Source organism: Cygnus atratus, chromosome 3 (assembly GCF_013377495.2).
Source record: "Cygnus atratus isolate AKBS03 ecotype Queensland, Australia chromosome 3, CAtr_DNAZoo_HiC_assembly, whole genome shotgun sequence".
NCBI classification, from domain to species: domain Eukaryota; kingdom Metazoa; phylum Chordata; class Aves; order Anseriformes; family Anatidae; genus Cygnus; species Cygnus atratus.
In genome coordinates, this window is record NC_066364.1 from 35,112,002 (window position 1) to 35,136,496 (window position 24,495).

General features: G+C 40.2%; 1 protein-coding gene and 1 non-coding gene across 5 annotated transcripts; both read right to left on the reverse strand.

The window, feature by feature from the left end:
• Window positions 1–3,240: 3,240 nt before the first annotated feature.
• LCA5 (lebercilin LCA5) lies at window positions 3,241–23,619 on the reverse strand. 4 transcript variants are annotated; one of them, XR_007708130.1, is made up of 9 exons: window positions 23,491–23,619; window positions 17,935–18,341; window positions 14,957–15,486; window positions 13,336–13,473; window positions 12,431–12,527; window positions 11,177–11,322; window positions 9,237–9,375; window positions 5,708–7,330; window positions 3,267–4,744 (listed from the first exon to the last, which is right to left on the reverse strand). XR_007708130.1 is itself a non-coding variant. In XM_050710040.1 (9 exons), the coding sequence occupies exons 3-9, from the start codon at window positions 18,131–18,133 to the stop codon at window positions 6,531–6,533; spliced, it is 2,049 nt and encodes a 682-aa protein (XP_050565997.1). In that variant the 5' UTR covers window positions 18,134–18,341; window positions 22,244–22,301; window positions 23,491–23,595; the 3' UTR covers window positions 3,267–6,530. The 4 variants fall into 4 exon arrangements, 3 of the variants coding, with proteins under 3 accessions (XP_035415345.1, XP_050565997.1, XP_050565998.1); XM_050710040.1 differs by adding an exon at window positions 22,244–22,301 and having other exon boundaries at window positions 3,267–7,330; window positions 23,491–23,595; XM_050710041.1 differs by adding an exon at window positions 22,239–22,301 and having other exon boundaries at window positions 3,267–7,330; window positions 23,491–23,560.
• TRNAN-GUU (transfer RNA asparagine (anticodon GUU)) lies at window positions 4,861–4,933 on the reverse strand. The gene has a single exon. It is a non-coding gene; the product is annotated as a tRNA-Asn (tRNA).
• Window positions 23,620–24,495: the final 876 nt, after the last annotated feature.

The following is a 24,495-nucleotide window of genomic DNA, read 5'->3' on the forward strand; positions in this document are numbered from 1 at the left end:
GGAACATAGGAGGTTCCACTTAAACGTGAGACAAAACTTCTTTATGGTGATGGTGACAGAACACTGGAACAGGCTGCCCAGGGGGGCTGTGGAGTTTCCTTCTCCAGAGACATTCCAAACCTGCCTGGACGCGTTCCTGTGTGACCTGATCTAGCTGTTCCTGCTCCGGCAGGGGGATTGGACCAGATGATCTTTCAAGGTCCCTTCCAAATCCCTAACATTCAGTGATTCAGTGATTCTGTGATTCGTAGGCATCTCAGCAGTCTTCTACCATCTTTCTTTGGCAAAGGCATGTCTGGGAAGAAAAACCGTAAAACTCACAGTCAGGAGAAGAGCTCTGGATCTCCAAAGTACCAACCTGCCGGTCTTATATACAGGCTGCCATTATGTCAGGATAACAACAATGTGCTGCCCTGGAAGATTAATCTTACTTTGAAATCAGTGGGCACTGCAATACTATGTTCCTCAGAGAATCAGGACAATGATTGCCAGGTTTTGTGATTACCACTCATTAAAATGAGGGTATAGTGGATTAGGTCACCCAGGGCATCTCTCAGGCTGAAATTTGTCATGTCAGAAGAAGAACAGCTCACACTTAGTGAAGCCGTGTAGTTCTGGGAACAAAACGTCCCTTCCTGCGATCGGCGGCTTGATTCTTTCTAGTCTTGGCTTTAGAGCACTATGCGGAGTTTATTAGAATCTTCTTGAATCGGGAAGGCTCACCCTGAGCACTCCCTGGTGCACAAGTATCCAGGAAAGCCCTGCTGGGGCTCTTGTAGCCACTTGCCTCAAGACAGTTTGCTAATCAAATTCCTACTCCTACCATGCCAGACCAGATATTCTTTCGTACCCCCTGGCAAAGCTAATGGGCTCTGGGCTGGCTGCATTAGACCTTCTGCCCTCAGGACCAGCAATGAGCCTGAGGCTACCAGGTAGCCGAAGCACATCCTCTCCAAGCATCCCCATTTTGGAAGCATTATAGATTTGCAGTTCCCCTCCTTAGGTATATAGTGCAACAAGCAAAGCATCATTAGAAGCACAGCATTTATGAGGGTTCTGAAAAAACACTTTTTTTACTCCTTAGCTAGGGCAACGACTCCACAGCTATGAGAAAAACGGTCAAATCCTTTCTAGCATTTCCCAGTTCGTTATTCTTACTACTGTAGCCTTCTTCAGGCTTCACTTCAGAGTTGTGAAGGACATCCCAAGTTCTCCTCCTCCAACTTACATCTCTTCTCTTGCATTACCGATTATCTACTATGATCCACCCCCCAAAAAACTTCTCATCTCTACTTTTGCAAAGAGAAAAAAAATCTTTTCTCTTAAAATTTCCTGTTTCCTCGGTCAGGTGTGTCCTGACATCTGACCATCTTTGTCAGGTGCTCCTCAGAGAATTTTGTTTGATGACCACTCTCCTGGGGACCAGAAGTGCAAGACCAGTTTGCCTGCAACAGGAACCATCTCCCTGCGTATCGCATTAAAACAATTCATCCAACTTTCGTAATCTTTCCATGCTAGAAGGCAGGAAGTTCTCCCATCATCTTTTGTGGTTTCAGAGGAAAGAAAAACACACCACGTGTGACAGTCCTACATTCGGAACACCTAACAAACACAGTCCACAGCACGACAGAAACATCAAATCATCCCAACTCATCATCAAAACAGCTTACATTTGTGACTGGCTTTTCATCCCAAAAGGGGGAGTCTCCTGCCATCAGTCACGGGCTCTTAAACACTCACACCACCAGAGCAACACGCAGACTCCATGGGTATGTGGCTGAGACCAGGGGTAAAGGGGACCACTGCAGATCAATGAGGCCAATCGTAAGGTCCATAGACCCTTGCACAAGTTGCTTCCAGTCAGTAGAAAACTACCTGTTCCTCCTCAACATCAGAAACTCTGCTTGCAGATGTTAGAAGGAACCAACAAATGCAGCCTTCTGGCCTCTGCCCGTACAAGAGTCCATCTCCAAAGCTCTATGATCTTACTTTATGCTTGTAACTGCAATTGTATTTCATACAATTAATTCTAAAACTGTAAAGTATAACAAGAAAAAAGAATAACCTGTAGAGACAGAAAGCAGCCAGGGAAAATTTGAAAATATACCTGAGGTACTCTTCCTAGCAGATAAATTTATTTTCACCTTCCTAAAGCAGATATACCTTTTGTGCAAGGCAGCACAACATTTGCTTCAGGAAAATTCTGGTAGCACAATGTGAACATTTGTGAAATTAAGAAGAAGCTGATAATACAAAACAGTGTAGAAACTATACATTTATAATTGAAACAGCAGGGCACATCAGTTCAGCACGATAATTAGAATTTGCCAGATGTTAATGGGTTGTCATGCAATGAAACAACAACAAGAAAATCAACCCTCCATATGATCCACATGATCCTTAATAACCACAACGGCTACATCGTTGTTTTCTGTCTTATGATCCTCAGCCACAGGAAAGAAAAACAAACAGCCCAAGCAACATCTTCGTGAACACAGCCCATTCGTCTAGGAAGGTAGTACTCATCCACAATTAGGACAAGAGAGTTAAGACAAACAACCACCCACTCACATACACCTACACTGCTTACCTGCAGACTTCTCCTGCCTCTCGGAACATTGTATTCTCCAAAGCAAGTCATTGTGGAAAAGTAACACAGACAATTAAATTTTCTGCTTCTGCTCAGAATTTCACTTATATTCTGACCCTCTGTAAGTAAAATGAATGAGCTAAATTCTGTAATATTATAATCAACATAAGCAGGTTTGGACTGTAAGCAAGCAGGTGAACGTGGATTGCTTTTCACTGCAGGACAATCAGTGAGAATGGTCCCACACAGTGGGTCTGGATCTGTGACTAATTTTCTTTCTGAATGGGAGAGCAAAGAAAGTTGCATGATGTAAACATCAGCCTTTCTTTTCAGAAAAGCTATTGTTTTCACAGAAATCTTGATTCAAAAAGTCTTGAAATCATGAGAATCCTCTGTATTTCAGTATGTTTTGAGTCAGGCTCATACGGAGCACATCAGAGAGGCATTTAAAAATCTGTCACTCTAACAAAGAATGATGACCTTCAGCTTATTTTCTGGAATGCCTCTGCTTTATACTTCATTGACTACATTTTCAATTTACGTACATGCGCCAAGCAGCAAGTTACATGATTAGCAATGTCGCTACCAACCCTCCCCCCATCTCCAGTAACAAAACCATCATATACAAAGTCAGAACTTTGTGTAAAAGATGATCTAAATGCACAAGCTTTACTTAACTCTTTTAATAAAACCATTTTGTCAAACAAAACACAACTTAGTAATGATTGGAGTTTTACATAGAAAATTCAGAAATTACAAAAAATTGCATTATATAATAAATATAACCTGAATATATGAGAAGTGTTGGATAAGTTTGGTAGTAACATCTAGAAAAAACCTATGCAGAAAAGAGAGCAGCTTCTCCTGAGTTAGTTGTGTCTCTGTTGAGGTTGTTCTGAGATAACATGGTTGTAGGGTAGAGTGTTTCTCTTCTACCTGTGGCTTTGTGCTAGCTAAGTCCCTTCTATCCATTTCATGACACTGATGTTACATATGCATTTTCCTGACACAGCTAAGAGGCTCTTTGGATGTCTGAGAAAGAAAATAACTGAAGCTTAAAAGAAGTATTCCAAACTAAAAGCAGCGTACTGTGAACAGCCTACAGGTAATAAAATCTTTCCCACACTGGCTAGCCAGAGATGCACATCTAGTAGCTTTCCCCAATGCCAGTGCTGCCACGTAAAATCTTGCTGTCTTCTTAGCCAACTCATTCTGCAATAAATAATAATGCTCCAATGTCAGAAGTATAATTTACTGATATATAATGGTATGTCAAGTAATTCTCAAAAATCAAAAGAGAGTGATGGTGTACTGGGTTTACGTGGCAAGATTTTGGTAGCAGGGAGCCATAGGGGTGGCTTCTGTGAGAAGAATACAGAAGCTGCCCCATGTTAGATAAGGGCCCCGCTGCTGGCCAGAGCCGGGCCAATAAGTGATATTGTTTGCGTCTCTGTGAGAGCAGATTTAAGACGGGGAAAAAAAAACTGCTGCAAAAAAGCAGCTGGGAGAGAGAGTGGAGTGAGAAAAAGCCTTGCAGGCACCAAGGTCAGTGAAGAAGGAGGGGGAGGTGGCTTGGATTTCAACACAGTGAGGCCTGGCAGATTGACTACATCGGACCACTCTCACTCACCCTTTAATAGTCCTATATGGCCAGTGCGAAAGTCAAATGGCAAGTGGAGGCTAACGGTGGACTCTCAGAGCCTGAATGAAGTGCTGCAGTGCCAGACACGCTAGAACTTCAATACGAACTAGAGTCAAAGGCTCTAGTGGTACGCCACAATTGATATTGCTAATGCATTTTTCTCCATCCCTCTGGCAGCAGCATGCAGGCCACAGTTGGAGGGGGCATCCAGTACCCTTGGAATCGACTGCCCCAGGGGTGGAAACACAGCCCTACCGTTTGCCGTGGACTGATCCAGATGGCACTGGAACGGTCCGAGGGCTCTCGTTGTGGAAGCGTCTGTCCTCCCGTCCTCCCGAACAACGGGTACACGTGGTGAGGCCCTGCTTCCCCGGACATGGCCGAACATCGCTCATCGACAGCAAGTAGAGAGTAACTGCATTTCTCTCTCTGTGCTTCCGCATGGCCTTTCCTTTTTTTTTTTTCTTTTTCCTCTCCCTTTTCCCCTTAATTAAATCATCCTTATCTCAAACCTTGAGCTCTTGATGTCATATTTTCTCCCCCTTCCTCTTTAAGGAGGGGGACTGAGAGAGTGTCTGAGGTGGAACTCGGCTGCCCACCCGAGTAAAACCACCACAGTCCTTTTTGGCACCCAATGTGGGGCTCAAACCCACGACCCTGAAATCAACAGTCTCATACTCTACCAACTGAGCTAGCCAGACACCTACTGGGTGGCTGGAAACATACCCAGTACACCATGCCACCAACCGAAACACTATCTTGGGCCTGGAAAGGCAAGTACTGTGGCGACATGGTACACCAGAGAGAATTGAGTCTGTGGGAAAGGAATTCGCAGGTGGCTTTGCACTGTTTCACATGTCCCTGAATTAGAGATAATGAGGAAACAAGCGGTAGAAACAAAAACTTGAGCAAGGTCGAGGTAAAGTAAATTGGCTACAATGTTAGAGATGAGCTTTGGGCAGTGGCCAATTGCTGGCAGGCTTGAGGCGTGTGTCTGAGGGTCTCTAACCAATTGTATGACAGATTCAGGTGCGTGGACAGCGCAAGGGGCTACGGAGAAAGTATATGTAGTATGTGTAGTATATGAAAAAGGGCGATAAACATCTCCTGTTCAAGAGCCATCAGGAGTCCGTGTCTTTCATCCCTTCATGAGTCTGACGAGGGGAGTCACTTCTGAAACAACCTTGTCACCTCCTGGGCCAAGAGGCATGGCATTGAGTGGGTGTATCACATCCCTTGTCACCCACAAGCCTCTGGGAAGGTTGAGAGGTACAATGAACTGTTAAAGACTATGTTATGAGCATTGGGTGCTGGGATGAGGAAACAATGGGACATAAATGTACCAGAAGCCACTTGGCTAGTTAACACCAGAAGGTCTGACAGCCTCAAAGAGGGAAGGGGAGAAAATATGACATCAAAGAGCTCAAGGTTTGAGATAAGGATTATTTAATTAAAGGGAAAAGGGAGCTCAAAACCTTGAGCTCTTTGTGTCATATTTTGGGAGTGAGAAAGCGGCTGAGGTGGAACATGGCTGCCCACCCAAGTAAAACCATTACAGTCCTTTTTGGCACCCAATGTGGGGCTCAAGCCCATGATCCTGAGATTAAGAGTCTCATGCTCTACCGACTGAGCTAGCTGTGCAACTACTGGGTGGCTGGAAACATATCCAGCTGTACCATGGTCCTTGGGTGAAGACAACCCCACAAGTGGGTTTGCCTTTTCCCATGACAGGAGCAACCCACACCGCCTTCCGCATCCACTTCCCTACATGTGCTATGGGGACTTTAGCTCCTCCCACAGTGTATAGGAGTTTTGGTTCAGAAGGACCAGGACAGCTGTAAGCCTATGCCAGTCCTTCCTTTCCCACAGCATCCCTACCGGCACGGTGCTAAGGAGCCTCTGGGACCCTGAGCCACAGCCGCACAAGTGTGGTGGTGCCCCGGGGCAACAGGCTTCGTAGGCCTGGAGCCCAAGAAGGGGCATGAGCATCTTCTCTGGCTGAAGCGGCCAGCCAGCAGCTAACTCAGCTATCAGCAAAGTCCCTCAGGACAACTTCACTGCCTTCCTGACAAAACAGTCACCGCTGTATTTGGATCTTAGCCTTTGACAAGAACTTTCCTGCCTATAGGTGAGGCTGTACTATCAGAGTGCATCTTTCCTTCATACAAATACCCTTTTGAGCAACTGATTCCTTCAGAAGGATTTACACTCCAGCTCAAATGTGTTAATTCTGTATCTAATAAATATCACAGTGAAAATATTTTTTCAGTATTTACGTATGAAATATATAAAATAGATTCATTGTAAGATTACTTCTTCAATGTCATCTTCTAAAGAACCAAGGGTTTTAACTCCTGGCTTGAGTGCAGTTTGTTGCAGACGGTGTCTGTTTAGGCTTCTTCCTTCATTGAAAAGATCACTATCTTCTTTCACTTTGACTTTACTGTTTTTATCGACAAGAAGAGTATTACTAGACTCCCAGTCTACGTCAAAATGTGTTATGTCCTTACTTTTAGAATGGAAGGCAGTACTGGCACTACTTCCAAAGAGCTGTTCCATTAAATTGGACTTCTTCTCTTTCTTGCTAGTAAAATCTGCGTTTTCCTTGATATTTTCATCTAAGTAATCACTTTTTTGATTAAGCCAACTTGGTCGCCCTGATCCTTTTCCAAAGGAAGGTACATAACTGCCAAATGTTAACTCTTTACTTAAATCTACAGTCCTTAGATTTTTCTGCTTCTGCCCTTGTACTTTTGTGGCATCATCCTGGCTGTCTCCTCGGGCAAAGCCATTACTAACCTTCCCTGGAATTTCAACATATTGATCATTTTTCTCTTTTATTTCCAGGGAATCGGATCTTCTTGTTGTATTTAGGAGTGGTGTCTGATAAGCAAGTCTCATGTTCGTTACATTTTGGGTTTCTCTATCAATTTCATACATTCTAGCAAGCAGAAACTCTTTTTTTCGTTGCTCTTCCAGCATTTCAGTACTTTCTCTCTCTATTTCAGGTTTGTGTGTTTCCGTCTCCATCTTCATTTTATCTTCTTTATCCAATAAAAAGCTGCTTTCTTTTTTCATTTTACCATATTCTTCCCACTCTGCAGGAAATGTTTAAACATTATTTAGAATTATTTAGTCTTACAGTGCCTTCATAAGAATATTTTGAAAATTATCTAAGTGAAAGCCATTCAGTTTTTAATATGCTCTTCTATGCATAGTGTGGTTTTCCTACTGTAAAAATAAATTCTTCAAAAATTACAATTAAATTCATACTAGGTTCTCTGCTAAGATATAAAGGCATGTTGTCATTTTTATAAAGGGATTAGGACATTAGTCATGTTTTAGAACTTCAGAGGAATCTCATTTCTGCCAATTGCCTTATTTCCTGTGTTTGAATGAAAATGAATATAGCATATAGCATCACTGATTTTAATAGTTCTGACTTGCACAGTACTTTATTTTTCTTTGTCAGCATCACTGACACTGGGACATATGCTTTTTTTTTTTTCCCCATAAAGGGAACTATTGCTGTGAAGCTATCAGGCAACATAGTCATAGCAAGTCATTATTTGCTTCAAGTTGTGAATGATTTAAAACATACTACTTCTGCTGCATATAGACAGCTTCACACAAGTGCCTTGTGTGTCACCACATGAACTCAATGATAATGCCTGTGCTAATACCAAATGTCAATTTGCATAGTTATGAAGGGATGTGAAAAGTGCAAAACAATAATTAGCTACTAACAAGTGCAAATAAAAGAAAAAGGAAGCTTCTAGTATTTCTGTCTTCAAAATATTTTTCTGTCAAGATGCCATAGACACGTTAGGTCAAAAGTTGAATGACTACTTGCCTCATTCAACACATTGACATTTCCCTTTGAACTCTTCATTCAAACTGCTGATTTTTGTTCTCACAAAGTTCCACGTTATCTACTGTACTGTATCTACTGTACTGATCAAACTTACAGAAATAACTGCAACGGATCAATTTATATATCTTTTTTTTAGTAGCATATCATTATACCAAGTACAGTAGCTATCTTTCTGTACATAAGATGGGGAAACTACCAGCTTATACATTAAGATGGGAAGCATGGTCAGAATCATCTTTCTTACAGACATAACGGAGCAAATTCTTTGCTTTTATAAATCATGCACTAATGTTAATGGAGGTAGGGGATTTTACACAGAATTTACTTCTGAAAGCAGCTATACCTTTTTAGAATTCTTCCTTGTAATCTACAGTAACTGCTTCCATTATTTAACTATAATCACTGAAAGAATATTTTAACATGACAGCACGCAGTCCATCTAAAATACCTCAAAATATTAAGAGATTTATTCATGTAAGTCGCTAGCATGCTTTGAAAACCAAATGAATAAAAAAGCAATATTGAAATGTAACAAGAGAAATTAACATTTCTCAAATAGCCACACCAAATGATTCAGATAACCACAACGGAAAAGAGAAACTACAACTTCAAATGATACAAGTGAAGCAGATCTGTGCTGAAAAAACAGGTCAAATTAAGGAAAGCAGATTTGTTCTACAATAGTAAAAATCTACTGCCTACCTTAATAACATCTAGCAAGTCAGTGGGTAAATGCTGATTTATCTCTATGCCATCCTTGTTTTGTAAAGCCAAATCTCTCAGATTTTAATATTTCTTAGTGGACAGCAGTTTTTGCTGCTGCATACTTAATCACATCTGCATACAGGACACAAATTACTCTATATTCTTCTATATTCTTTATTTCTTTCTGATTCTCTTTGCATAATATAACTGAAAATAATTTTCCACGGTAGTGATCTCTGCAAAATCATTTCACTCCTCTCTCATTCTCTCCCTCTCTCTCCCTCTCTCTCTCTCTCTCTCTCTCTCTCTCCCTCTCTCTCTCCCTCTCTCTCTCACACACACACACACACAAAGAAAAAACTAGCAGCCAACTTGATTAGTATTCTACATTGCATTTTCCAGCTTTCAGCTGCCCATTTTCTTACCGTCATGTAGTTTCTGAAATCTCTCCTCTAAAGACTGTATTTCCTGAGCACGTTTCAGTTTCTCTTCCCTTTCCCTGTCTTGGTCTTGTCTTAGGAGGTCTCCTTGTTCTTTCCATTCAAGGTCTTGAGGCTCTTTTTCCTGAAATAAATTGATACAAAACAAACTAATAGGGTAAAATAATCAAAGCAATGAACAACAACAAGAAAAATATGATATGAACTTCTATTTCAATCTGAAATTATATTCTCACTGCTAAACACAAAAATGAGCAAGTCATCTAAACCTAAGCAACTCTGACAACCTAGGGATTTTGGTCCTAAAATCTCATCATCTTTAACATAGTTTTATGTATCTGAAACAAAATGAACAGATAATCAATTCTATTCCTTATTACATGTCAGGAAGACTGCAGCTCCTATGTCACAAACCAAAATTGTCCCTGTGTTAAGGGTGGTTCTCTTTAGAGGTCAGTAATTGCCTTTTCCAGGACTTTAATAGAAGCCAGACCCCATCCCCTTTTTGTTTTAACAAGCAAGCAATTAGTTACCACAATCTGATCTTTTTACTGAAGTGAGTGGGTTGCAGATTCAGACAGTTTCACAGTGGGAATTAATGTCATGGAGTATCAAGTAAACAGAGAAAGAGAAAGGCTCATTCGTGGGTGAAAAATCAGCTAGTAAGTAAATATACATTTAAAGGGAAAGAAGCTGCAGAAAATATATTAATGTCAGCATAAAAATCACTAACAGAAAATCAGTGGCAATGAAGTAAAGTGAAAGCCAGCCTGATCCAACATGTGGATACTGACTTTGTAGCTTGTGCTTATTTCCCTAAAAAGTGTATTTTACTGTATATAGAAGTTTCTTTTGCTCTAAAATAATTGAAACAGTTACTACCTAATGAACAAAGAAAATAGAACTTGCTGTCCAAACAATTTCAAGTATTTTCCCTTCATATACACGACTATCATTATGATTTTATAAAAATAAATTTTACAAAGAGATGGCAAACAAATATTTAAAATGCTTGACTTAGAAAACTGATGAAGGCACAGACTACCCAAATTTAATTTACATTCCACCAGCTCCACTTACACCAACTGTGCCGTTACATAACTTACACACTGAAGTGCTGGAAGAATGCATATATTAAACTAAATCCATATTTACAGAAAGGATTCTGGAAGAGACAACATACAAACCAAGCTTTCAGCCATGAAAAAACTTCAGTCCTATCAGGAAGCCAGTCAAGACAATCATCAGAGCATAATTCCTTACAAATAGCCCTAGACTTACATAAGGAAAAATCATAAAATTTGTACTAAAATCAGTCTAATTCTACCTTATAAATCTCTTTGATTTTAGTCTGAGGTCACAGAAGTATCAGAAATGCTTCTAATGGTGCTATTTTATAATAAAAAAAGGAAACAGAAAAAAGTAACATCAAAAAACGCAACCACATTCACAAAGCTGGAGACACAACTGAAGAAATGCCATTACTCTGACAATAAGAGGAAGCATTAGATTTATGGATTGTGAAATAAATTTGGAAAGTAAAAGAAACCATAACTAAGATCAAAACAAAAAGAGAGACGAAGGCAGCCAGCGCCATTACAACAGATTGCTCAAATTAGCATTAGAAATAAATTTAAAAAAAAAAAAGTCCTAAAAATTTCAAAGAAATGGCAGTGGTAGAAAAAAAGAAACAGACTGAACTAATGGTTATCAGTAAGACATTGAACATGGTGAACTGTCACAAAAATGGCACATGGTATTTCTGGAAAGGCAACACTTCTCTTAAAGATCAGAATGTTTTCTAAATTATATTTCCTGTATATTTAAATATATATTTTTTTCTAACATACAAGTTGTGCATTAAATATGCAGTCTGATAGGTGAATTATTTGGAGAAAGTCTTGAGTTTTTTTTATGGAACTCACTATTCTGGGAAGAATCCCTTCTTTCTTATTTATTGTGTCACCACAAACAAGTTCTGATTCTGGAGGAAATTCTACTGGTGAGAAGTATCCACTGGTCTGTACTCCTTTTGTGAGCTGTGCTCCTTTTTTAATATTTTGGTTGTTGGCTGTAGAAAATACAAACAAATCAAGTCACATTTTCACTTGAAAATATCACACTATACATCTATCCCTCATTTTTAAGTATCTGCAACCATGGAAATGGAAAGTGTTGATAAGTTTCACGTAACTGTTTTCAGTATCTGTAAATGCTAACTAAAAAAATTGCATGTAAAAACTTACATTGAAACCAATGGAAAATAGGAAAAAAAAGGCTATTTATAAAATCATTATAGTATACTGAATATATATATTTTTTAATTTTCCATACAATATCCCAATCATCATCTTGTCTCAGAGGGTACATTTAGAGAAACAAATTCATTAAGTTAATTTTAACTTGTATCTTTAAAACACAAACCTACCTCTGTTAAATGACATTATCAAAGCTTGAACCTAAAATGGAGTGATAGTACAATACCTATCCTAAAATGAGCAACAGATAAACTGAAATGCTCACAATAAATATTTAAAACAGTCCCAGAAATTCCTGCTTCTTCTGACGAGTAGATTCTACTGATCCATTGAAGATTGTCTGAGTACACGTACAGACAGATATATAAACACATATTTATGCTGGTAACATAAGGCTTCAGGCTGCCTTGTCACACCAGAAGAAATGACTGCATTGATGCTTTTAGAAGATTATGTTCTGCGACATATGCACTCTGACGAAAAAAGTACTGCAGCTGATCTGACAGAAAATAAATATGAATTGATGAAAAAATAAATAAAAAACATCCACAAAATATATCAGTGAGGTTTTATTTTTTTAAAGCCTCTGTAATTTATTGTCACATAGACATTATCTATGAAATCTAGAAAATTCACTAAACAATCTCCCTCTCCTCCTTCACCCAGGAACTTCTAATATGAAAATTAATTAAGAACACTTTGATGAAGTTCTAGGATCTAGTTCTGCTGCAGTTACAAAAACATCATACTGTGCCCTTCTTTGTAATGACTGCTGTGTTAAAAACAGTGCAAAAAAAGTAAGCCTTCCTGGACAAGCAGCAGTGGGGTCAAACACTGAATGGCATGCATGAGATAACCTAGCAGAGTCTAACTTAAAAGCGACGGTACTAATCTTTTTGCCTTTGTTGCTTTACATGTTACCTTTCTTTCTTTGTAGAATATCCATGTCCTTTCTTGGTGATAGCTTCAACATACGATTAGCATATATATTTTTTGCTTCAAGTTCTCTTTCTTTTTCCTGTGAGTCAAAGAGATGTAGCAGAATGAGTTACTAATGTTTCATTCACTAGTCATTACCAAAGCTGTAAATTAAATTGAAAATACTTGTTGTAATTATAAAGTAAGGGCATCACTAGTTCTTGTTCAATGTTTTGAGGAGAACAACCAAATTCTTAACTTTCTTATGCTGTAAAAAAAAGCAGATAGAGCTCCTCCCCTCCCGCCAAATCATTAGCAAAATACTCTGAAAAAATGTTGCAACCCTGCAGCAAAAATACAGCTAAATGCCAGTACTTCCATAACCTTGAATAAGACTTGTGATGTATTTATGGATCACACAAATAAATTTTCAGTATTGTAACGTGTTAAACATTTCAATGATAGCAGTATTACTTGTCACAGGGTACACATGTGGGTGTCACAAGTACATCCAATTAATCTTTACACAAACCTACTGTAATGCAAGTACATTACTAACATAAATTGCTGCATATGCCCGCAGATCTGATTTTAAAAATCAAGTCTTCAATACCTAGTTTTCCAATTGATCTTGTGGTTTAATGGCAATTCTTGGCTACGTGCTTGATCTTGCTTTTCTGAACTAGTGTTAACAATAATTAACATGGAGACATTCCTGCTCATAAACAGGCTGTGGGGTCAGAGCACAGAACTTTCTCATTTGAAGCAGGAAAAGAGCTCACATGTGATATAATCAAGTACATGTCTGAAAGTGCAATCACTGGTAAACTATTCAAACTCAATTACAGATACTTCCAGAGATAAAATGCCACAACACGGATACCAGCTTGCATTGCTTCACACTTTACCTTCAGCTTCTGACTAAGTTGTTGAAGCTCTTCTTGGAGAACTCTGTTTTCTTCTTGAGCTTCATGCACCTTTTTTTTCTTTGACTGTAACTCTCGTTGAAAACTGCTACCACTTAATTCAAGATTTTTTTCCAGATCCTTTAATAAAAACAACAAAATAATATTTTTTTTATCAGCAGAGATACTTTTTTTCTTCTTTTTTTTTTTTCTTTTTATGGTCGAGGTACTTAAAAATATTACAGAAAACCAGCATCTTGGATTCAGAGATCAGCTACACCATTACTGTAACACTAAACACGCATAAACCCTAGCCCTAGTTTTGAGGGGGCAAACAGAGCACCTGCAGAGCTGCTGCAGCTCATCTTTCTGGAATACAGAGGGGCAATTTGAGGACATCATGGGATACGCTAATCAATTCTCCAAGGCTCTTGGCACAGGCAAAGACTGCACCTCTGAAACGCTAAGATAATCTTGACCTGATGGTTTCAAAACAGGACACCTCCCTAAAAGTACAGGATTAGAAGGAAGAAGACAAGAAATAATTTTAACCTTTTTCTACGAAAAATAGATTTGTGACTGTTGTTGCATTTAGATACTCTCACCTGTTTTAAGTGAGCCTGTGATGATGAGAGAAGGAAAAAAATAGACGAAAAAAATTGTACTTCTAGGGCATGGTTCATTTTAACATTATCCACTACCACAAATGCTGAAATACCTGATCATAAAACTACAGGTGCCAGATGGTGACGCTACAGGGTGAGGTGATTTGAGTAGCAGCATTTTCTATCTTGATATTTTTGGGTTTATTTCATGGGAGCTTAGTTCCCACCAAAATCCTTTGGATTTCGAGTATCTATTATCTCTGTGATGTAATTTAGCTTTAAGTACTAATATAGTCACCAAACTTTAACATCATTTTAATGACCAATATAATGTCAAAATAGTATTGCATACAACTTCCAGCAGTTTAAAACTGCAAACACAATTATTTTTAAATAAGATGAGATTTTAAGACATATTTGTAAATATTTTTGCTGAATAATATTAAAGTATATTGCACAAGATTCTTAAAATGGATACCTACAAAGTGTACTAAAGCTCATTTTGGTATGAAAAAGATTGCTGTACTTTCCTCCAGCTCAGCTCTCAGATGTGCAGAATAGGGGACAATCAAACACTATATGAATGTAGTTCACAAGATTTAAGATTATTTTTTTTTTTAAAGAAGAATTTTAGTACATGATTCCCTGAAAACCCAGTAAATTTTTACTAAATGCTTCACTTTCAGGAGAATAAATTAGACTGCGTAAAGTTACATTATAGCTGCATGCATTTCTGAAACATTATTACTAGCTATAAAAGCACTTAAAAGCACAAGCTCACTGTGTATGCACTGACAAGTAACACTTAATTTGTAAATAGCAATTTCAATGCTTGACTACTGGGTATATAACTATATAATTACCTTGGAAATAATTTACTTGATGTTATTTACATGTAAAAAAGAATAATTTTCTATTTGCTCTAGCACAGTGGAAAAAATAAAAACAACATGAAGCTCTTTCTGGTAAGAAATACCTGAACCAAAATTTCTTACAAAAGAAAAAAAAGGTCATCTCACCTTAATTCTTTTTTCACTGTCCTCAAGTCTGCTCTCTGCATAGGCTAGTTTCTTTGCCAGGTCATCTCTTTCGGCAAGGTGCTTATCTGCAGACAGCTTTTTCAGTTTCTGCAAGACAGTTTTTGTTCTGTACAGTTCGTCTTCTGAATCTTTCAGCCTTCTCTCAGTGGCACGTTCTCTCTCTTGAGATTTTCGTAGGCGCTCCCTCAGTATTCTAATCTCATTGTTGTGTCGAGCAAGGAGCTGAGAGATTTCGTTTTCTGTATCTTCGAACTTATTCAAGGCCTTCTCCTGCCTGTGCTGAAGCCTCTTCAGCGCCCTGTTTTCCTTCTGCAGCTCATCTAGTTTGATGTGGAGTTCAGTCAGTTCATTTCGGAGCTCATTGATTTTCAGCAGCCTAGCAGAAAGAACTCTTTTTGTAACGAGATCTATATCCTTCGCAGGAGAATCCCTAGTGAGGCTCTGAGAACGGAAACCCCACCGTGTCCCTCTTTTGCTTGGTGCATATTTGGAACCCAATTTCTTTGTGGCTAAGAGAGGAAAAATAAAAAGCATATTTATTGTAAGACAATGCAATTTGTCGATTCAGACATCCTTTTTGGAATAAAGCTGTGCCTGAAACAATTTTACAATACTTAGCAGAGACTGCAGCTTTCAAACCAGAAAAAAGAAAGCATATATGTGAGAGGCTTATGCTTCTTTTCATAGATAAAAAATGGAGATTTATGTTTGCAAAAATGGAAAAAATGGAGATTTATGTCCTGCAAGAGGTAATATTTTCAGCCATCAATATAGAAGCATTGTAATCATCTGCAAATTGTATCAGAAATAACAGACGTTTCATTAATATTTGATGATGTTTATTAAAGATAGAAATACTGTACTCTTATGCATACTATATTATCAAATGCTTTTACAACAGCAACAATTAGCTGAGTGTTAGCTAGTTATGTATTATGCAAGATGTCATTCTCTCAGACAAATGAAACAGTGTTTTCAAATCCAGCTGCCATGCTTACAGACAAAACAGAAATTTTAAAGGCTCAGTGCAAAAAGCCTCCAAAGAAAAATTATAAATCCATGAAAATTCAGTTGTCCCTTGAATAATTTATTTCCGTATCACGTTATTTTCCACAAAGTATCCTTATTTGATTACTAGTGCACAGCACTCATACATTTCTATTTGATACTATTTTATTATCATCCCCACAGATGAAAGCTAAACATTAGGTTTCTATCTTATTTGCCTCTCAAGCTACACTCAGTGAATAAAGGACATAATACACTAAAATATATCTTAAAACAACTGAATATACAGCGAGTATATATTCATTAAGGGACACCAGTGTTTGGAATAAATAAGCTGAGCACCAGTTTATATATCATACAGGTTTGAAAGCTTGTATTCAGCAATAATGCAGTAACCCATACACTGGATGTGAGCAACTGCAAATTCTTCCTTCTCTTTGGTGCTCACCGTACTTCTTCTAATCTACAGAGAGTATTTGACAGCAAAAATAACAGCTTTAAAATATTATCTTACAGTTTCCTCTGAACGTTTTGCACATATACTCATTCATTTTCTGTTCTATGCTCACTTTTTCCACAGCTTGGACAAACAGGGAAAAAACCTTTTTTCCCTCCACATGAAGAACACTTTTATAACACTCAGGTGTGAGAAGATTAACTAACACAGGTAGTGCAGGAGTGATGTCACTCCTATCACCAATTACGTAAATTCCCATGAACCTCACAGCCTAGACTTCCAACCCCTTCAAGAATTTCTCCCACATTTAGGGCAGAACAGAAAATTCCATTACCAAGTTTGCACTTTTGACCATATAGTTAAATTGGGGAATAGTGTCTTCCCAGAAAAGCACTGCTTTCACCATGCCTCCACGTAATAATTATACTTGGCTTTAGCAACATCAAAGAACTAGTCATTTCTTTGCCCCCTCCAAATGAAGTAGCACAATGGAACTGAGGTTTTTGTGTCCCAGACACCTAATCCATGACTGCTATGGAGGAGATGCCACTTGTGAACAAAGAGATGTTCAGCAAAACACCAGTTGCACCAGGACCAAGGATATTTTCCCTGGGCAACCTCAGGTCAGATCTTTTGGCACACTAGATCATACCGTTAGCCACATGGTTCCTACAGTATCAAGCACTTATAAAAGAAACAGCATTTGCTTGAGAAAGACAAGATGTTCTTGTTTCATCAGAAGATGTGCACAACTATTTAGAACGAGCTGTCAAAACATGGCAGAGAGGCATCCCAGACCAGGACCTGTAGAACCATTCTCTCCCTTTTTGTAGGGATGTTCACTTTGCCTACAACCAACAAAGCAGCTTATGTATGTGAGGTGTGTGTGTGAGGGAGCTCAGTGGAGCTATCCAATCTCAAATTGGAAATATTTTATTCTCAAGGAAGGCCTATAAAAAACCCTTTCTTTTGAATTTCCACTCCATATGTACCTAATATTCACCAAACACGTCTTCTCTCTCTTGCCATATTGCCACTTGTTTTCTGGCTTGTTTTGAAAGTACACAATTATAGCAGTGTAAAGCTTAGTCAAGTAGACTTCCCCAACAGGGAGATCTTTAGGGTATATTGTCAGAGACATTATAACAATTGTCTCTTACAGACTGCATAGTACAGGCTTGCCTTGAGTCTTTTTGTCAAAGACTGAAAGAGAACATCAGCACGATTCAACAAAAGGCTAGTTTAGGAGCTGTGCTTGCTTGTTAAAAAAATACGAGTAATTCTGAAAACCATTAAAATCTTCCTTTTGCAGGAACAGCTTAGTTTCATTTTTCACAGAACAGTCACAGTCTACTTGCCATCTGTAGTATAATTCACATGAACCTTATTTCTAGATTCTTACAACGCTTAATTTCCCACTTTTATTTCAACTTTCAAACATAATTAACTCTTTGAAGCAGTTACAAAGGAACAATTTCTGCTATCTACCTACCTTGGTAGTGCACAAGACTGTCTGAAGTTTGTGTTTTGTGATCTCTCTTTTCTTGGCTTGTAGACGGATAGCTTAGTGTGGGTGACTGGCCAGATGAGTGAGATACATTATTTTCATCCGAATAATAGGAGTCACTATTTCTATCCCCATCTGATTTTCTGTCTTGTTCAGAATCTGGGCTTCTTACTCTTTCTCCCATTTTTTTTTTTAAATTAGCTGCTCTCCAGATTTTTCTCAAAGACTGTTCATTTTGACACAAAAGACCTTTTAGTAATTACAATGGCAGCAGCTGGATTATTTCTTTGTATTTATCATCTTCATCTCCAAAGCATGAGATCTTTGTAGTTCAGTTCAGCAAGCAGTAGTTACCATTCAGAATGCATTCAGAATGCATTTTTCTGTAACAACTGAGAGAGAGAGAAAAGTGAGAGTGATTTTGCTCTTAAGAAAGGTAGAAGAACTGTAAAATTATTCAGAATTCCTATAACTTTATGCCACATGCCTTGCTACATTAGCTTTATTACTTATATTAAATGGGACAGACACCACTCTAGGAACGGAGCTAGTACTATACTCAGTAGTTTGAGGCACTTCATCATCAGAAGAGGAATGAGAAAAGTACCACAGCGAAATCTAGAACAAGGAATTACTGCCAGGTTAGAGAGAGGAGAAGAAGAATTTGGAAAACAAGACAGAAGACAAGTAAAAGTCTGAAGCTACTCAGGAAATTAATTTAAACATACTGAAAAACTTTTTACCCAATAAATTAACGATTTATTCCTATGACTAGAATTGAGACAGTATTTGTAGAATTTGACTAAGTTTTCCATATCTCAATTTCTGACAGTCCAATGATGCTAAATAATGTGCTTGAAAAATCAGTTATCCCATTTGCCTGGAGCATGTTCCAACCCTAACCACTACTGAGACCCTACCTGTGTTAGTGTGGTCTTTGCCTTGGGAAGTACTCTTGTATCTAGTGCTTCATGCCCTCAAGAGGTGGAAGGAGTGCATATTTGTGTCATGTGTCATGTGTCATGTCCCTTCTTTCCAACTTCGAGACATGAAGCCTCTAATGGGTGAATAAAAAGGACTCACACCAGAGCCCGTCAGTTCTGCCTGCTGAATGACATGAACTCCTAACCCATTTCTAAATGGTTAAGTAAACTACATACACACAAAAACTGAGCTGCTTTCAATCAAAACTCTTCTACACTACAGGGCATATGACATACCTGTAAACAAGATGTAGATATTTCACTATACTAGGTCACTTTGCTTTCCCAATAAAATAAACTTAGCATGCTTTTTTAGCCTTCTGTTCCACTGCCTATACATGCAGAATTGCATAGCCAAGCAGAACAGAAATGTCAGCTGCCAAGAAAGTTTTCATTACAAATTCAAGCTTTCTGGCCCAGTTCATGGTTAGCACACACAACTCTGTCTCCAGTGACTAGGATGGATTTGCCCTCATAATCTATACAGCAGGAATTAGACGAATAAATATCCCCATAGATTTCTGAACAAAGAAGCTCCTAGGAAAATGTTACTGAATTATTTGGAAGAGAGTGTTTTTCTTTACTTGGGGAGTACCTCTCCAAAATCATGTTAAGTACCTAAATATTTTCAATGAAGTCCAAATAAATTAGATACCTAAAACTTACATCAAAGATGAGAACTGAAATTACACCACAAAGCTGAGAAAGAAGACAAGCTACGCTTGAGATCACTTGTCCTAGAGATTGCTAAACACATGCCGGAGAGTTCAGCGATTGTGAACATTCAAATGATCAACAATGAGTATTCTTTTTCCTTCTGAATTAATGGAGCTATATTTCGAAAGTATACACCTAACCATAAACGTATTATCTTGTTTGTCTCCAAATACAATAAAGACCCTCACATGCATTAATGAGGGCAAGACTAAGATCAAGTAAGAATATTAGAATTTATCAAGGTGCAACCATCCTCCCAAACAGCTCTACTCCTAAGTCATCGAATCATAGAATCATTCAGGTTGGAAAAGACCTCTAAGATCATCAAGTCCAACCACTAACCTAGTACTGGCAAGTCCACCACTAAACCATGTCACTAAGCACCATATCTTCATGTTTTTTGAAGACCTCCAAGGATAGTGACTCAACCACTTCCCTGGGCAGCCTGTTACAGTGCCACACAACCCCTTCACTGAAGAAATTTCTCCTCATTTCCAACCTGAACCTCCCCTGGCACAACTTGAGGCCATTCCCTCTAGTGCTATCACTAGTTACCTGTGAGAAGAGGCTGACCCCCAGCTCCCCACACCTTCCTTTCAGGTAGCTGTAGAGAGCAATAAGGTCTCCCCTGAGCTCCTCTTCTGCAGACTAAACAACCCCAGTTCCCTCAGCCGCTCCTCACAGGACTCACCAGCTTCGTAGCCCTTCTCTGGACACGTGCCAGCGCCTCCATGTCCTTCTTGTAGTGAGGGGCCCAAAACTGAACACAGCACTCAAGGTGCGGCCTCACCAGAACTGAGTACAGGGGGACGATCACCTCCCTAGTCCTGCTGGCCACACTGTTCCTGACACAAACCAGGATGCTGTTGGCCATCTTAGCCACTTGAGCACACTGCTGGCTCACAGTCAGCCAGCTATTGACCAGCCCCCCCAAGGGCCCCTTTCCACTGGGCAGCTCTCCAGCCACTTTTCCCCTAGCTTTGCATGGAGCTGTTGTGCCCCAAGTGCAGGACCCATCACTTGGCCTTGTTCAACCTCATACAGCTGGCCTTGTCCCATCAGTCCTGCCTATCCAGATCCCTCTGCAGAGCCCTCCTACCCTCGAGCAGATCAATACTCATGCCTAACTGGTCTCACAATCATCTGCACAGAATTTCTGCTACCTTGCTCCTTGCTCCCAAGCTGAAACACAGATGCAGTTTTGGGAACAATCTGCTCTCTACATGGTGCACAGGTAAAGCTGCATCGGTTCTGACTCCACAAGATAGAATCTCAGGGAATGCAGAAGATATCAAATAAAATTTAAACTAACATTAAAATATAAGCTAATATAAAAACTAATTCTATCTTTTATCTTTCTGAAAATATAAAGATAATACTCTGGAGGGCTGTAACAAACCTCACATTATTTCAGTCATCTGGAATGAAAAAACATTGAAAACTGTAATTGTGTTTGTAGGCTATAGCCACAAAAGCTATATATAGGCGATGTCATTGCTTGTAAGAAGCCACAGGTTGTATTTTCAGCTAACAAAAATGGGCCACGCAACTTGTCAGACTTTGTCTGGACTCATTTTGGATGCCTGGAGCTTTGCTACAGTTTATTTAGTTGCAGCAAAATTAGCTAACAGCCAGGTAGCATATCTAATTTGTTTTTGCTTTTTGCTTAGCTTTGTACAACCGTATGCTCAAGCACCTATAGTTACATGTATAACTAACAGATAGCAACAAGTAGCTCGCTCTGGGAGTGAACTATCTATTTCCCTTGAAAAATGGAGCAGAGAGGAGCACAGCCATGAGAGGATTGCAGGGGCCTGAAAGCACAAATGCGGGATGACACTGGGGCCCCACGCTGTAATAGCTCACCAGAGGTCAGTAACTGCTCATCAGAAGGATGCGATCTTGGGAAAAAGGCAAAACCAGTTTTACAGGTAACACACAGAACAAAGAACACACCCACCACATGTAGTAAAGTCGGATGGAGCCGTGAGTCAGCGAAGAAAGAGCAATGTGTACAGTGCGTTAACAAGCATAAAAAATGATCCCACATGGACCCAAGGTGAGGAAGAAGAAACCGTTAGCAGCCACCATCCCAAAGCCTGGGAGGCATGGGAAGAGGTGACTTGCTGTAAAGACTCCCCCCTGCCAGTCAGATCCATTCAGGTCCAAGATGTGGCTGAAGTTAACATCAGAAAACACGCTTGGTACTGGAGGCTGTGACTGCATCACTGTAACTGTGCATAACTTGAACTGTATTTATTATCTGGACTAGTACTAAGTCTTTGATTAAACCATTAAGATTTTAATTAGATTAACAATCAATTCCTGGCTCTGCATCTGTGTTCCCCTCTTTGCTGAGAGCAATGTGCTGAATAAAACAACCTGGTGGTATTCAAGCAGTCTGGTCTGTCTCTGGGCCACTGGGGCACATGTGGCATCCAGAGGAGCCCCGGACTCCTGGGGTGGGCACACCAGCAGCAGAGGCACCACATCTAAAGGTGTTAAACTAAGTGGGGCTAACCCGTGTGGCAGCAGTGATTTCTGTGTGGGGCAAATAACTCCAACGGTGTGGATGTAGCCAAGATATACCTTACTTTTGTCTGCCTGTAGGATACTGAAAGACGGAAAGGAATCTTCATGCACAGATTTTTTCTGGAGAAAAAAAGCATATGTGAATGAAAACAAGTGGGACTGCATTCAGGCAAAAATGTAAGTGTCTACAATTCAATTATCAAGATGTCTAATTATATACATAAAACAAGAACACTCGTTTTCACTTACTAACTTAAAGCTGATCAGTCATTTTATAGTCCCAGAAGTACTCACTGAAAAGGCAATAATCTTTTGGAAGACTGCTTTTCATAACAGTATTTAAAATAGACAAATTGTATTTTGTAAAGTAAAATGTAAAAACTGGAGAATTAGAGTTATCCACTTCTGCGCTGGATATTACCCACTTTTGAGAATATTTTATTAAGCATCATTTTGACAGATAGCAAAGAACAGCAATTTCTGATGCGTTCTGGAAGTATTTTGAAAAATCAAGGGACTGAAAACAAATTGAGAAAGGTGAACCAATAAAAGCTCCCTTGAGGAACCTCTAAAACCATTTCCTAAATCTCCAAATGGTTTTCAGTTTTGTAAATTGGTAATATTATCACATTTTTTACCTACAAAACAGGAAACCATAGTCTGTCGGGTCTTGCAAGATTCAGTTTTCCACCGGTTTATGATGTAATTTTATTAAAATAAAAAAACACAGTTTGTCTTTAGAGCGGATGAATCACTGGGATATTCGAGCTTTACTTCAGTTAGCCTGAGGACTGTCTAACTACGAAATGCTTTGGCTCATTGACTTTTCAGCCGTTACCAAGTAGCCTGGATTGATTAGAAAAGAAGTTTAACTTGCTTGAGGAAAATCCACCGAGGTACCTGTTTTGCCATACTACATTTAATAATTTGGGGGGGGGGGGGGGAGGGAAAAAATATAGGTTAATTGTTAGTCTGTTACACAAAACCAAAAATAAATACATAAATAAATAGATAAATAGGTAAATAAATAAATAGATAGAAAACAACCACAGAACAGGACAAGCCCACCAACACAACCAGGAGCTCCACACATGCTTTTAGAAGCCCAACGCACCAAGACCAGATCATGGCGGCCCCGCTCCCGGGGAGAACCGCGCACCCGGCCGCCGAGGAGAGCGGCCCCGGACACCCTACCCGGCCCCGGACACCCTACCCGGCCCCCAGTCCCTGGTCCCCGGTCCCTGTCCCCGGCCCCACCGCCCACCCGCGGCCCCAGGCCCGGGCCCGGGCCCGGCCCCGCCGCCGGTACCTGCGGACGCGGCGCCGTTGCCACGCTACGCTTAAAGGGGCCGCTCGGGGGCTATTGACAGCCGCTGCCCCAGCAACCGGGAGCGGGAGGAGGCGGGCTCTTCCCCTCGGCCATTGGCTGCCCGCGCTGACATTTTAGAGGTTCCTGGAGATCGATTGGAGGGGGGGTAAAGCTTCGGGTGCTGATTGGTTTAGAAGCGGTACGGGGGGCGGGACGGAAGGGCGCCGCTGAAGGCGGCGGGCGTAGGGCGGCCGCGGGATGGGGGCGCCGCCATTTTGGCTTCGGGGCGCAGCCCCTGTGAGGGACGGGGCGCGGGGAGCGGGGCCGGAGATGGCGGCCGGTGGGTGGCGACGCCCCTCCTCTGTGCCCTGCGCTGCCCTGCCCTGCGCTGCCCTGCCCTGCCCTGCCCTGCCCTGCCGCCGCCCGGCTTCGGGGGAGAGGGGGCGAGGGAGGCCTCGGGCCGCCTCCGCTTGCCTCGTCCGGGGTTTGAAAGGGGGACTCGGGGCTGCGCCGGGAAGGGGCAGCTCGTCAGGGAAGAGGAAAAATGGAAATAAAACGTTTTTTTCACTTCAGTGTTGGAGTGGGTTGTCTGGCAGGTTTTATGTGGTTATGGTTATTTATACGTGTGTGCGGTGTATGGGTGTGATGCAGCTTGAAAGCAAAGCTCCCTTAAAGCAGGAGGAAGAAAAAGAAGTGGCATCAGACCATGTAACCCCCGGAGCTCACAGCAAGCATGTATATTGGCAGAAGAGTGAAAGTGCTCTGTAAGCCTAGCAAGTAAGTTTGAATTCAAGGGCAGACTTAATTTATTTACCCTGTTGGATTTTACTGCACAAAGAAGGCTTCTGACCGTCAACTGTAACTATTTTACAATACTGCTGTTTTTTTGGGTTTTGTTTTTTTGTTGTTTTTTTTTTTTTTTTCCTAATGGTAATCTTTGATAATGAATGTAGTCAAGCAGACTACTTTCTGGGCAGAGAAAGGGGAAAAAGAACCTAATAGGAT

What these genes read in the sequence shown, in the direction of transcription:
- LCA5 (XM_035559452.2), bottom strand. Translation starts at nt 18,133, where the DNA reads ATGGGAGAAAGAGTAAGAAGCCCAGATTCTGAACAAGACAGAAAATCA. An exon ending in CAGTCTTGTGCACTACCAAG is followed by an intron (nt 15,487 to 17,934) that starts GTAGGTAGATAG and finishes TTCCTCTCTTAG; the next exon opens with CCACAAAGAAATTGGGTTCC. An exon ending in ATTTCAGAAACTACATGACG is followed by an intron (nt 7,331 to 9,236) that starts GTAAGAAAATGG and finishes CATTTCCTGCAG; the next exon opens with AGTGGGAAGAATATGGTAAA.